The sequence below is a fragment of the Bos javanicus genome, chromosome 17 (assembly GCF_032452875.1).
Source record: "Bos javanicus breed banteng chromosome 17, ARS-OSU_banteng_1.0, whole genome shotgun sequence".
Lineage (NCBI taxonomy): Eukaryota > Metazoa > Chordata > Mammalia > Artiodactyla > Bovidae > Bos > Bos javanicus.
In genome coordinates this window covers 45,846,490-45,860,289 of record NC_083884.1, presented here as the reverse complement: position 1 = coordinate 45,860,289, position 13,800 = coordinate 45,846,490, and the positions used below count along the sequence as shown (strand labels likewise).

The 13,800-nt window shown below is 43.7% G+C and overlaps 1 protein-coding gene across 8 annotated transcripts in view; it reads left to right on the top strand.

Moving 5' to 3' along the window:
• Positions 1-13,800, top strand: part of SFSWAP (splicing factor SWAP) — an 81,060-nt gene that overhangs the window by 4,346 nt on the left and 62,914 nt on the right. For all 8 annotated transcript variants that reach the window (XM_061384490.1, XM_061384495.1, XM_061384491.1 and 5 more), the window contains 3 exons: positions 3,618-3,703; positions 11,762-11,987; positions 12,892-13,004. In XM_061384490.1, the coding sequence (XP_061240474.1) occupies positions 3,618-3,703; positions 11,762-11,987; positions 12,892-13,004 (425 nt within the window). The remainder of the gene's footprint in view (positions 1-3,617; positions 3,704-11,761; positions 11,988-12,891; positions 13,005-13,800) is intronic.

Genomic DNA, 13,800 nt, shown 5'->3' with positions numbered 1-13,800 from the left:
CCTTTTTGGATTAACTCTGAATATTTTTTTAAATAAGCGATAGTGCTACTAAAAAAAACTGGAGCTGTGCAGTTCAAAAATAAAGTCCATATTCACTTTGGTAAGCCCTGAGAGCACCTTTATTACAGCCCTGCATTCATGATCAGTCATGAATCATCAATAATGATAACACACTTGAAACATTAAGAGTGGATCACTTTATTCAGGATATTCTGTTTAAAGAGAAGAAGAACTTCAGAAACCTATTCAAATGTTCGGAGTAATGAACTGGAATCACATCATAGAGAGATGGAATTCTGGAGCTAGCTGAACCTGTGATAGGGACTTACTTAATTGTTTTCTCCTCAAGTAACAAATCTTCTGGCAAGTATGAAGTGACTGTGGCAGTTAATATTAAAATGCCGTCTGCCCTGCAGCCTCTCTAGGGTTCTCCCAGCTTCTTCACCACGGGGCATGACAGCAAGATGTGAGGGCCAGCTCATACAGACACTTGCCTCATGGCCCTTGCTTTCATTCTGCTCATTACTTTATGGGCACAAGAATCACTGTTACACACCTCTGTTCTGCAAGCTTCTCAAGAGTTTTCCCAGATGTAATTTTAATCATACTGAGTTAAAGCCTAGTTAAGGTATTAAACACCTCCTAGCATTGACTTTTGAATCTGAGCAGACCTCAGAAGTTAGGGTGCGGTGGACATGTTCTTGCAGGTTTGAGAAGTATACACTCATTCCTTAATCTAGAATAAGTCGTCCATTTTAGGATTCCGGACAGTTCCAATTTTGTTGTCTCTGAGCCTTGTACATTCCGTGTGCTTTAAATATGCAGTGTTTGATCAGAAGGAAGGAATGCACACTATCTCCATTTCACAATGGAAGAACTGAGATTCATAGAACCCAGATGTCTTTTGCAAGGTCAATCGACTATTTTGGGAAAATCTACAGTAATATTTTCTTAACATTTTAGATTGGGGATCAGCAAACTATGACTGAAGACCCAGTTGGCGCATTTCTGTGAAGTTATATTGGAAGAGCCATGCTCATTTGTCCCTGTTTTGTCTATGTGGCTTTGCACTTCATTGACAAAGTGGAGTAGTTGAGACAGATGCCACCTGGCCAAAGAGCCAGGAATATTTACTGTCAGGCTTTTTGCAGAAAGATGTCGCAAACGCCTGTTCTAGGTGTTGGGCACCTGTCTCAGTGTAATTGTTTGGCTACCTGATGGCAAATATGGTTAGATTATTGAAAACACTTCAGTATTCTTGCCTGGGAAATCCCATGGGCAGAGGAGCCTGGTGGGCTACAGTCCATGGGGTTGCAAAAGATTTGGACACAGCTTAACAACTAAATAACAACTCTGGATTTTAAGAACTTCAATGTGGCTTAGTTTCTCTTCCAAGTTTTACTGTGTTTTCTCTTTAATGTAAATTCTCCATATTTAAAATCTTGTTTCTGTAACCACATTCTCAGAACTTTGCTTTGTGTGCTGATTAATTTTTTTAATGGAAGTTGGGGCCCTGTAAAACTTACAGCTCAGCTTTTACTTTACACTAGTATAAATAAAATGCCACATATACAAATAACGTGTACGCACGCACATGCACACATACACACATACTTGTATGTGTACCTATGCATACACACACTTTTTAAGTAGAATAGTTTGGTACCCTGTACCACTGCCAACCAGATTGTACTTTACTGCTGCATTATCTTACAGTCTAAAATTTTAATTTTGGTTTCTTTTTCTGAATCACCAACATGTCTCAATATTCCTTGATTTCCAAAAATGCCATACAGTTGACCATTGAGCAACACAGGTGTGAACTGGAGAGGTCTGCTTATTTTCAGATTTTTTTTCTTCTTTCGATAAAAAGCAGTACTGTGCTGTTGGTCAAATCCACAGAAGTGGAGCCACAGATACAGAGGACCAGCTCTGGGACTTGAGCATCCCCGGATTTTGGTGCCCCTGCAGACACTGAGGGGCGACTGCACTGTCCTGGTGTTCGACTGCTGTAAACCCTTGTGATATTAACCAGAAGCCTTTGACGGTGCCTTTAGTTCTGTGTAACTTTTCTCTTCCCTTTCTGCAGCTTACTGTTGCCAGCCCAGTTCCATCCTTTATTTTCACAGGTTTTCATCATCATCTATCCCTTTTTTTAACAAAATATTTAAATTTATTTGAATCTGAATGAGCATTACAAAAGTTGGTTTTTATTTTGTGCTACTAAAACCATTTTTCTGTGAAGAAAAGTATGTGTAAGAACAGAGCAAATCTGTAACCTACCTGTTCCAAATAGCTCTTTTGCTCCAAGCTCCTTTATTTTTGAGAACAGCTTAGCACTAAGGAAAGGCTATTTGAACAAAGTTTATACCACTTTGTCATTTTAGGGAGATATGGTAAAGTTATACTTTTATATATTCACACCTTTGGCCTCATTCCCAAAGAAATTTGGGGGTTTTAAGCTGTTACTTGGCATGTTGCAAACCAGTGTTTCTAATACTAACCAGTTCTGCTGTGTCATTTGGTTATTGGAGCTGAATAGAGGGGTTGCTGATTACAGGGAGCTTTCAGGCCATAGCACGTCTTCAGTTCTTGGCAGAGAGGAAGGGTATGTGAGCTTGTGGGACAGCGGTGACTACTCCTGCAGATCACTCTGTGTCTCGTCAGACTGCAGTCAGCAGGTCTTTGTGTACTGTGAAGCCTATATAAAATTCCTTCTTGGCTTCGCAGAATTAAGTTTGAAATTGTTGTCTCTTCAATAGAATCCATTATGTACAATGGAGATACTTGTTTTGATGAAGACTTACTGTTTATTTCACATCATCTTTTTTGAAGAAATAAGTAGATGTGAAATTCTTAAAAATGTTAGCTTGGTTTTCTAGTATGTTTTCATACATTTCACTATATCCTCTTAAATTGTTCATTAAATTGAGATGTATATAGGTACCTTAGAATTCAGAAAGTTGCAGTGTGTAGTGTCTTGTCTGACTTCTAGTAGACAGATGTTTGTTAAGTGAACCGTTAAACAAGAAATGAAAGTAGACATACATCTGATTATTTGTGAAGAGAGAGGTGGTTTGCTTGGGTGGAGAGGTCTTGGCAGTTACACGCAGGGATTTTATGGTTCAGTGATGAAAACGGTCGTCTTGCAATAGAGCACCCTGTGCTGTGCCTGGCCCTCTGGGGAACCCACCCAGATAGTTTGGGGGGTGGGCTTAGCAGATCAGAGGGGCTGGGAAGGAGGAGAGCTGAAAGTGTGTCACACGCCTGCTACGTGCAGAGCCTTGGGGTGGAAACAGTCTCATGCGTTGTCTCCCTGCACCCGCGCCATGGCCCTGGAGTCCACGCTGCCACCATGTCTGTACTAGGAGGAAACAAACAAGAACAAGGGAAGCATGAGCCACCCCAGCCCCTCTGGGATCTGGTGAGGTGCTTTTGCCCACAGGTGGTACAGTGAACACAGAATAGAGTGGAAGTGTTTCTGGGAGCTGATGTACAACAAGACCACGAGGGGCCAGGTGATGCTCCTGCTGCTGTCCCCTCCACTGTTGCTTACTGATGGTGGCGCCCTCTTTTCAGGTTGTGATTCTGACGTTTTACATTTTCTTTTTATGCAGAAAAAAATGAGGCTGAAAATTTGGAGGAAAACGAGGAGCCTTTCATTGCCCCATTAGGACTGAACGTGCCGCCTGATGTGGAGCTGGTAGGTCTCTTTGTCCTTCACAATGCTATTCACCGCTGTTAGCACTTACCGGGAAGTACTCGTGTGAGAGCCTCACCACAGTCACAGCCGCCTTACAGTTTGTGTGATGCTTTACACTTATTTTGAGTTAATGGAGGAAAAATCATCAAACACCACCTACTTTTCTCTAAAGAAAAAAAGAAACATTACAGTAGAGTCACTAGACCAGAGCATCGGGGGCTGGGGGAGCTGGCTCACTCTCAGAGACCATGTGGTTGAATCCCCAGGTTTTACCAGTGTGGAAAACTAGTCAGAATTCCTGGTGAGGGGACTGTTAGCCACGTTTAGGTGTAAAAACCCTCTTACTCTAAGCAGCTTGGCTTCAGTAAAGTTGCTTTGCCCTATCTTTCTCTACTGTAGTTTTTGTGGGCACTTAAGATAAGTGTCCAGAGAAGGCGATGGCAACCCACTCCAGTGCTCTTGCCTGGAGAATCCCAGGGACGGCGGAGCCTGGTGGGCTGCCATCTTTGGGGTCGCACAGAGTCGAACACAACTGAGCGGCAGCAGCGGCAAGATAAGTGTCTTCACCTTGACATTCCCTTGGCACACTTCCACCTGGTTTTCCTCTCTAGTATGTCAAGACCCTGTGGTATCTCCAGGCAGCCCCTGCACTCAGGAGGAACATCTGGGTGGCATCCTGTCCACCTTAGTGCCCTGCAGCTGGTTACTGGCAGAGTTGGATTAATCTCAGCTCACCTGGCTATTTCAGCTACATTTGGTTAAGGTTACATTGTAACAGGCCTCATCAAGGGTTTTCCACCTATTACCTCATTTAATGCTGGTGGTCCTATGAAGTAGCTTCCTGTTTTGTCTCTCTTTCACAGATAAAGAGAAGTGAAGAAGTTGGGTCACACACAGCAGGCAGGAACTCTAACTCACAGTCTTTTAACTGTCGGGCCGTCATAAATTGCTATGCTTTGTAGCATCCCTACATGTTTATTAGGGATGTTTAAAACATTTTTGTTGCATGTACATACCCAGAAAAGGGCTATTTGTGCTCACTGTAAAGATTTTTCTTTGGCATCTTCCTACCATGGATGTGGGTATTCCAGGAACTTCTGTGTGTCCCTCTGTACCATCACTGAATAAACAGTGGACACTGAAAATTCTAGTCTTTTGCATTCTGCTCACGTGTGCATGACACCTCCCATATTTAGTGCAGCATAGGTTTGATGATTCTTCCTCTTCAGTTTTGGTAATACAGAGTTTTACTATTTTTCTGTTGACCAGTCATGATACAATGGTATTGAATAATTGTTACATAATCACAATAGAAAAAGATGTTTATCAATCAATGATCAGACAAAAACTAAAAGATGATTACAGTCACAAGCCATAATGGGAACATGATTAACTTCACAGTATAAAAAAATTACATACAGTTTGGGGGTGTCAAGCAGAGTGATGTGGTCAGTGGAAGTGCATACGTGCACATGTTTTCAGCTGCCCAGTCAGTCTCTGTCTTTTGGTTGGTGCGTTTAATCCATTTACGTTTAGGGTAGTTATAGATACATATGATCCGATTACCATAGTCTTAATTATTTTTGGTTTATCTTCTGTAGGTCTTTTGCATCTCTTGTGTTTCCTGCCTAAAGAAGTTCCTTTAGTATTTGTTGTAAAGCTGGTTTGGTGTTGCTGAATTCTTTTAACTTTTGCTTGCCTGGAAAGCTTTTGATTTTTGCATCAAATCTGTATGAGAGTCTTGCTGGGTAGGGAAATCTTGGTTGTAGGTTCTTCCCTTTCATTGCTTTAAATATATCTTGCCACTCCCTTCTGGCTTGTGGAGTTTCTGTTGAGAAATCAGCTGATAAACCTGATGGGAGTTTCCTTGTATGTTATTTGTTGTTTTTCCCTTTCTGCTTTTTATATTTTTATCTTTCTCTTTAATTTTTGTCAGTTTGATTACTGTGTGTCTCAGTGTGTTCCTCCTTGGGTATATCCTGTCTGGGACTCTCTGCTTCCTGAACTTGGTTGATTGTTTCTTTTCCCTTGTTAGGGAAGTTTTCAGCTATTTTCTCTTCAGATATTTTCTCAGGTTTTTTCTCTCTCTTCTCCTTCTGGGACCCCTATAATGTGAATGTTGGTACGTTTAATAGTGTCCCAGAGATCTCTTAGGCTGTCTTCTTTTTTTTTTTTTTTTCCATTCTTTTTTGTGTATTCTGTTCTGAGGCAGTGATTTCCACCATTCTGTCCTCCAGGTCATTTATCTGTTCTTCTGCCTCAGTTACCTCAGTTATTCTGCTATTGATTCCTTCTAGTGTATTATTCATCTGTTAGTTTGTTCTCATAGGTGTTTGGTAAACATTTCTTGCATCTTCTCCATTGTTTTCCCAAGATCCTGGATCATCTTCACTATCATTATTCTGAATTCTTTTTCTGGCAGGTTCCTTCTCCACTTCATTTAGTCGGTTTTCTAAGGTTTTATGATGTCCCTTCATCTGGGATATAACTCTGCTTTTTCATTTTGATTAACTTTCTGTAATATGGTTTTTGTTTTAGCCGCTTTGGGACTGTGCCTCTTGCTTATTCTGTCTGTCCTCTGATGGAGGAGGCTAAGAGGCTTGTGTAAGCTTCCTGATGGGAGGGACTGGCATGGGAAAAACTGGATCTTGGTCTGGTGGCCTTGGCCTGGCTTGCTGCTGCTGCTGCTGCTGCTGCTGCTAAGTCATGTCAGTCGGGTCCGACTCTGTGTGACCCCATAGATGGCAGCCCACCAGGCTCCCCCGTCCCTGGGATTCTCCAGGCAAGAAAACCCAAGTGGGTTGCCAGTTCCTTCTCCAGTGCATGAAAGTGAAAAGTGAAAGGGCCTTGCTTAGTAAAGCTTTAATCCAATTATCTGCTGATGGGTGCGGTTGCACTCCCTCCCTGCTAGTTTTTTGGCCTGAGGCAACTCAGCTCTGGGATCTGCTAGCTCTATGGTAGGGTTAATGGTGACTTCCAAGAGGGCTTACGCCAACTGGTACCCTCCCAACCTGATGCTGCCAGTGCCCTGGGCCCCACAGTGAGCCCCTGCCAACCCACGCCTCCACAGGAGGCCCCCCAGCACCAGCAGGTAGTTTTGGTTCAGTCTCCTCTGGGGTCACTGCTCCTTTCCTCTGGGTCTTGGTGTTCACAAGATTTTGTGCCCTCTAAGACCAAAGTCTCTGTTTCCCCTAGTCCTGTGGAAATCCTATAATCAAATCCCACTGGCCTTCAAGGTCAGATTCCCTGGGGATGCCCAGTCCTTTTGTCAGATCCCCAGCCTGGAAAGCCTGACGTGGGGTTAAGAACCTTCACAACAGTGGGAGAACTTCTTTGGTATTATTATTCTCCAGTTTGCGGGTCACCCACTCAGTGGGTATAGGATTTGATTTTATCGTGATTGTGCCTCTCCTGCAGTCTTGCTGCAGCTTCTTCTTTGTCTTTAGATATGAGGTATCTTTTGGGGGGGTTCCAGTGTCCTGTCAATGGTTGTTTAACAGCTAGTTGTGATTTTGGTGCTCTCGCAGGAGATGAACACATGTCCTTCTGCTCCACCGTCTTGAACTGGAAGTCTGCTCTCTTCTGATGTTATTATATAATGGTCTCTTGAGCAGGAAATTGCTCTGTGTAGAAACCAGTTGTGAGTGCTCACTGGGTCTCCAGTGGACAGCTTGCTTTTCCTTTATGGTGATGTCAGTAGTGGATTTTTCATAATCACTGTGAATTGGAACAGTGATCCGCTGTGTGCATTATACACTGTCGTGTCCACGTTAGTGGAGGAGCTCTAGTAGACAGATGTCTGTGTCATATATTCCATCTCGGTTACTAAATGTTGAAACTGCTGGCATGTGTTTATATGGACGCATGCTGCCTGGGTGGGCAGGGGCTTCTCTAGCTCCTGGCCATGCGGGGCTGGGGATGGTAAAGAGAGCAGGTGCTTGGTTTCTAAATTAAGCTTTTGGTTTAGAACCCAATGGCTGCAGGGGCTCTGGGGTTTCGTGTGAAGGGTTGGGAGCAGTTAAGAGGTCACGGCACCCTGGGGACGCATGCTGCTGCAGGCTCAAGGCTGGCCACTTGTTTCCGGTCCAGCCCCTAGACTAGACTCAAGCCCTCAGGTGGCCTCACAGCTCTATTTTAGCTTTTTATACTGCCTCTGTGGGGCTACTTGTATGTTTCTTGGGAATTAAGGACCTAGTTTTTGCCAGAATGTGTAGCCCAATGCTTAATGGTGTTTTCAGTTACCTATTCCTTTCCCAGGCTTTGTCACCTCCCAAGTTCTGCACACGCCCAGGCCCGTTTGTGGTTGTGTTGTCTTGCACTGCAGGGAAGGTAGAGGGCGTGTCTCAACCTGCTCTCTCACCCACCTGAGATGCCATGGACCTTCTGGGCCTGTCTGTTCTGTACTTTCTTGCGTTTCCTTCAAGCCATGGGACCAGAAGTGCTGCTGCTCAGCACACCCATTTGAGTGTGTTCACATGGGAAATGCGCTTTGTTGTTCAGTCGCCCAGTCATGTCTGACTCTTTGCGACCCCGTGGACTGCAGCATGCCAGGCTTCCTTGTCCTTCACAATCTCCCAGAGTTTGCTCAGACTCATGTCCATTGAATCGTGATGCCATCCAACCATCTCATCTTCTGTCATCCCCTTCTCCTCTTGCCTTCAATCTTTCCCAGCATCAGGGTCTTTTCCAATGAATCAGCTCTTTGCATCAGGTGGCCAAAGTATTGGAGCTTCAGCTTCAGTATCAGTCCTTCCAATGAAATGTGCTTGTTTAACTTACTTTATGGACAGAAGGGAAAGGGGGAAGGATTCAGTGCACAGTTCCCATCATGGGCTGGGTTTCCGTCCAGTAGGTTAATAGCAACAGCAGCTAAGGAGTGTTCATTAAGCAGGTGCTGTGAGCCAGGCACTGTGCAGCTCGGCTGCTCAGTCCCCCTGACACCAGTGTATCTGTGATGGGGACACAGGCTAGAGCTGTCAAGAGCAGCCGCCCCAGGTCATCTTGTGGGTCAGGCCTGCACTTGCAGCCCAGAGCCATTGCAGAACTTGGGGCCACATGGTTACGCTTTGCTGAAGGTTGTTCTGATTAGAGCGTTAATTCTCACCATGTTCAGCTGGTGTGTTGCCATGGGATGGAGGTGGGGGAAAATTTCATTTACCCATGTCCGTGTGGAGTTCATGTGTTTTCTCAGGAGATTGTGAGGACTGTCCGTATATAAGCGCTGACTAACCCGTGGTCCAGCACATGTTGTGCATATTTGTTCTTCTGTGCTTTGTCTCTTAACTGTTTGTCCCTCTTTCCATGCAGAACTTAAATGTATTTGCAAAAACACATATGTCACCATGTTCCTTTCTGGCTTCAGGATTTTGAATCTGGTTTCAGTAGACCTTTCCCCCCTGACAGCCCTATATTCCCTGCTGTTACATCCATAGTTTTGTTTTTACAGTGCAGTTCATGACTCAATCTGATATTTATTTGGGGCTGTGATCACAGAGGACTTCCCTAATAGTTCAGTTGGTAAAGAATCCACCTGCAAATGCAGGAGACCCCAGTTCGATTCCTGGGTCAGGAAGGTCTGCTAGAGAAGGGATAGGCTACCCACTCCAGTATTCTTGGGCTTCCCTTTTGGCTCAGCTGGTAAAGAATTCTCCTACAATGCAGGAGACCTGGGTTCGATCCCTGGGTTGGGAAGATCCCCTGGAGAAGGAAATGGCTACCTACTCCAGTATTCCTGCCTGGAGAATTTGATGGACTGTATAGTCCACAGGGTCGCAAACAGTTGGACACAACTGAGTGACTTTCACTTTCATGATCACAGAGGAGGAAAGGGCCAGCCCAGCTACCCCTGGGGTTCCTCACTTATTCACCCCATGTGCCACCCAGTCTTACCCCTCATTCTCCCCTGGCTCCTGGATCTGAGCTCCAGTCTTCAGAGCTTTTCGGAAATCTCATACTGGTGCAGGTTTTCTGAACTCACATACTGTTGTCCCATTTTCAATTTCTACTCTGGAGTTCTTAGAACCACATTAATTTTGGGGGATCTGGGAGGTGTTAGCCCCCCTCTTGGGCTCAGTCACTTTCTTAAATTAGAAAATCATTTTCCCCCGTATCAGTCTTTGTAACATGCGTATTAAACATTGAGCATATCCTTAAAATCTCATCTTTTAGTGGGAATGATTATATTCTTAAATGGAAAAGGCTTTTTCTAAAACTTACATGATAGAGCAAAGAATGTCTTTCTCCAGACCAAGCATTTGTCTTATATATACTTGCTTCAGTAGCAGATCTTGAAAGGACGTTCATAAAGTACTTTGTTTCTCTATACTCATCATCGCTTTGTGAAAGTACCTGTTTCTCTGTAACCACTGTAGCCATAATACTGCCCAACACATGGGTGGGTCATGAGAGAATATCTCTACATGTGGGGGCAGATGGGGTTATATTTTCCTATAAGAGTCGTTATTCTGAAGTAATCATAAATGATTATATATGCACTGACTCAAAAATTAATCTTCCTGTTGAGGCAAAGCCACTGAAAACATGCATCAGCATCCAGACTTAAGTGCCCAGTGGGCCTTTAACATGGCCTCTGGTTTATTTTAGGATCAGTAAATAGCTTTAATTGTAGACATTTATGCTGTTCAAGAGTGAAGGACGTCATTAGTTCAGGAGTCACATTTGAGAATTAAGGCATTGGTACTTTGTGAAGGATTCAGGCCTCAAGTGACAATAAGCATCTTGACTGTGTGTCATTAATGAGAGGTCATTTCCCACTTTATTTGCATGTAATTTTCTAGTGTTAATCTTTTCATTGATATTAATAAAAGTATTTCAGATGTGTGGCTTCCAGCTTCTGGTCTGAGGGGCTGTCTGTGTGGGTAGGAATTGCTCAGCTCGGGATGTAGTAGAGGTAACTTAGCAGCAGGTGCAGGAGAGAGGCGGGGTCTGATTCCTAGTAGTAAACTCACTCTGAGGCAACAAGATGATTCACCCAGTAAATGTGGGTGAAACCCTCCCTGTTCTGGCCAGACCATACCTTGCTGTTCAGCTGCTAAGTCATGTCCAGTTCTTTGCAACCCCATGAACTGCAGCACGCCAGGCTTCCATGTCTTCACTATCTCCCTGAGTTTGCTCAAACCCATGTCCATTGAGTCAGTGATACCATCCAACTGTCTCATCCTCTGTCACCCTCTTCTCCTCCTGCCTTCAATCTTTCCCAGCATCAGGGTCTTTTCCAGTGAGTTCACTCTTTCTGTTACATGACCAAAGTATTAGAGCTTCAGCTTCAGCATTAGTCCTTCCAGTGAATATTCAGGGTTGATTTCCTTTAGGATTGATTAGTTAGATCTCCTTGCTGTCCAAGGGACTCTCAGGAATCTTCTCTAGTACCACAGTTCAAAGGCATCAATTCTTCGGTGCTCAGCCTTCTTGATGGTCCAGCTCTCACATCTGTACATGACTGCTGGAAAAAACTGATTTTGACCATATGAACCTTTCTTGGCAAAGTGATGTCTCTGCTTTTTAATACGCTGTCTAGGTTTGTCATAGCTTTTCTTCCAAGGAGCAGGTGTCTTATAATTTGATGGCTGCAGTCACCATCTGCAGTGATTCTAGAGCCCAAAGAGAAGTGATTCTTAGGTCCTTGAAAAGCTTGTTGAAACATTCACCCTCTCCTAGAAATATGCATGTGTATGTGCCGAGTTTACGTACAACTTCCCAGAAGATTCATAACCCTCTGAAGCCTGTCTTGGAACCGTGTTTAAGGCTGCCCAATATACGGAAACCTGTTGATTTTTTTTACAGAAATCTTCCCCCTGTCAATTCAGTACAAAGCTAGAATGTCCTGCCTCAGCATGGGAGTTTTCTCCTCACAAAATTCAGAAACTGGGTGTCTTGTGACAGGGGCCAGTGTCACTCTGTTCAAACTGGGCTCTTACCATTGAAATGTGTATAATTTCTTATAGCTGGCAATAAAAACCAGGGTCATTTCTATGTTTTGAGTCATGTAGTCAGTGAACAAGAGAACAAAATGACATGAATGTGTGTGTTTTCTCATAGCCACCAACAGCCAAAATGCACGCCATCATTGAGCGCACGGCCAACTTCGTGTGCAAACAAGGTGCACAGTTCGAGATAATGCTGAAAGCCAAGCAGGCCCGAAACTCTCAATTTGACTTTCTACGCTTCGATCACTACCTCAACCCTTACTACAAATTCATCCAGAAAGCGATGAAAGAAGGACGGTATACGGTACTGGCAGAAAACAAAAGTGAAGAGAAGAAGAGTATGTGAGACCGTTTCTGTCCTGCGTTGGTTGGGGTGGAGTGGGGCAGGGGTAAGGGGGGACCCTGGAGAAGTGTAGGGAGAGTCATCCTCACAGATACAAGCTTGAAGTCTGCACTGCAGAACCTCCAGAACGTTTATGAAGTCCTGCTGCCAAGGCCCGAGGATTAAACCTGCTGGTGCTCCGTAGTCTAGTGTGACACTCTTCCTGATAAGTCTGAAAATATGTTAGATTCTTAATTAATATTTTTATAGATTGGTGATGTAGAATTAAATATTGATGCCATCAGAGCATATCCATGTAGGTTGGAAATAATTCCTTCCTTTGGGCTGTTGAACGTGTCACAGAGAAAGCAGCAGGCTCATGCTTTGTGGATGGTTCTAGGGTACACGCCCGGTTAGGGCATAGGGTTGAGTGTCTAAAGGTGGAGTTCTTACTGCAAAGGCTAATTAAGTATTTCGAATAGCATCCTGAGACAGCAGTATATCTGTCTGCCATTGAATTTTTCTTTCAGCTGAAACATGGTTTTCAAAATCAGCTGTGTCAGTCTTACTACAGACCTTACCTTCTCCATATTGGTCTCCTGCAGGTTTCTAAAATACCTGTTGCTGTTATTTTATCTTCATAAATCAGTAAGATTTTTGCCTCTTTTGTAAAAAATGTGAATATTCAGTGGCCCCCGACTGGTAAATGCCAGAGGGGAGTTGCCACTGGGCCACACCTTTCTCACCACTTGCCTTGCTGTTGAGTGACTTGGGGGGCAGTGAGATGGGGAGTATTTCCCAGAGGGATTATTTGGACAGATAACCAAGGAATGGCAGCACATAGTTCTGCCTCTGTCTGTTCCTACATTCCCACACAATATACTTGTGCCTTAAAGTCTTGAAATGTGCTTTGCTTTCAGAGTCGGGCGTCAGCTCTGACAATGAAGATGATGACGATGAGGAGGACGGCAGTTACCTGCACCCGTCCCTCTTCGCCTCGAAGAAGTGCAACCGCCTGGAGGAGCTCATGAAGGTGCTGGTCTCCTTACAGAACAAAACTGCTAATTTAACCTTGGGAAGTTGTTAAGCATGTTTTTGTGTAATAGCTCTATTTCATTTTATGATCATTGAGGTATATTTCACCGTTTTGTTTGACTTGGCAGTAAAGGATTTGGTCCCTTTATTTCTTACATGTCCTGTTTTATATAATCACAAGCAGATTATTTTCATTTTATTATATTTGGGATTATTTTTACTATTTGGGATATTTAGAATGAGTAAAATGTTGGTTAAGACTTAGAAAATGGGTTTTTCATACAGATTTTATTATGAGAGGATTTCATAGGTGCACAGAGTATGTGCTGCTTGAAACCATCTGTCACAGGAAACATAATGTGTTACCTAAAAACCTAAATTTATTTTTTCATCCTTATCATTAGGAGTTAATCCACAGCCCTCATGCTGCCATTTGTGATGTGAGAAAACAGGTCTCTCAGACCTAAGCTTATCTTTTCAGCAGTCACGCAGTGCGGCTGATCGATTGGACCTTAAAAGCTGTTGGTGATTAAAAATGAGAAATTGCTTTGAGGAGGGACACAGTTTGAGATTTTGAGTGAATTTGGAGGCTGACACTTTTCTCAGCAGCAGTCTAGTCCTATCTCCCGTCCTTACTTTCCCTCATGTCATTAGGAAGAGTGAAGTGATTCATTTATTCAGTTCCTCTGGATCTCACGACCGGCTAGAGCTCTCAGCCAAAATTAGTCAGGACCTCCTTGTGTGCACGCATGTTTACATGCATGTGCTGAGGTTTTTCTGAAGCGTAGATACTG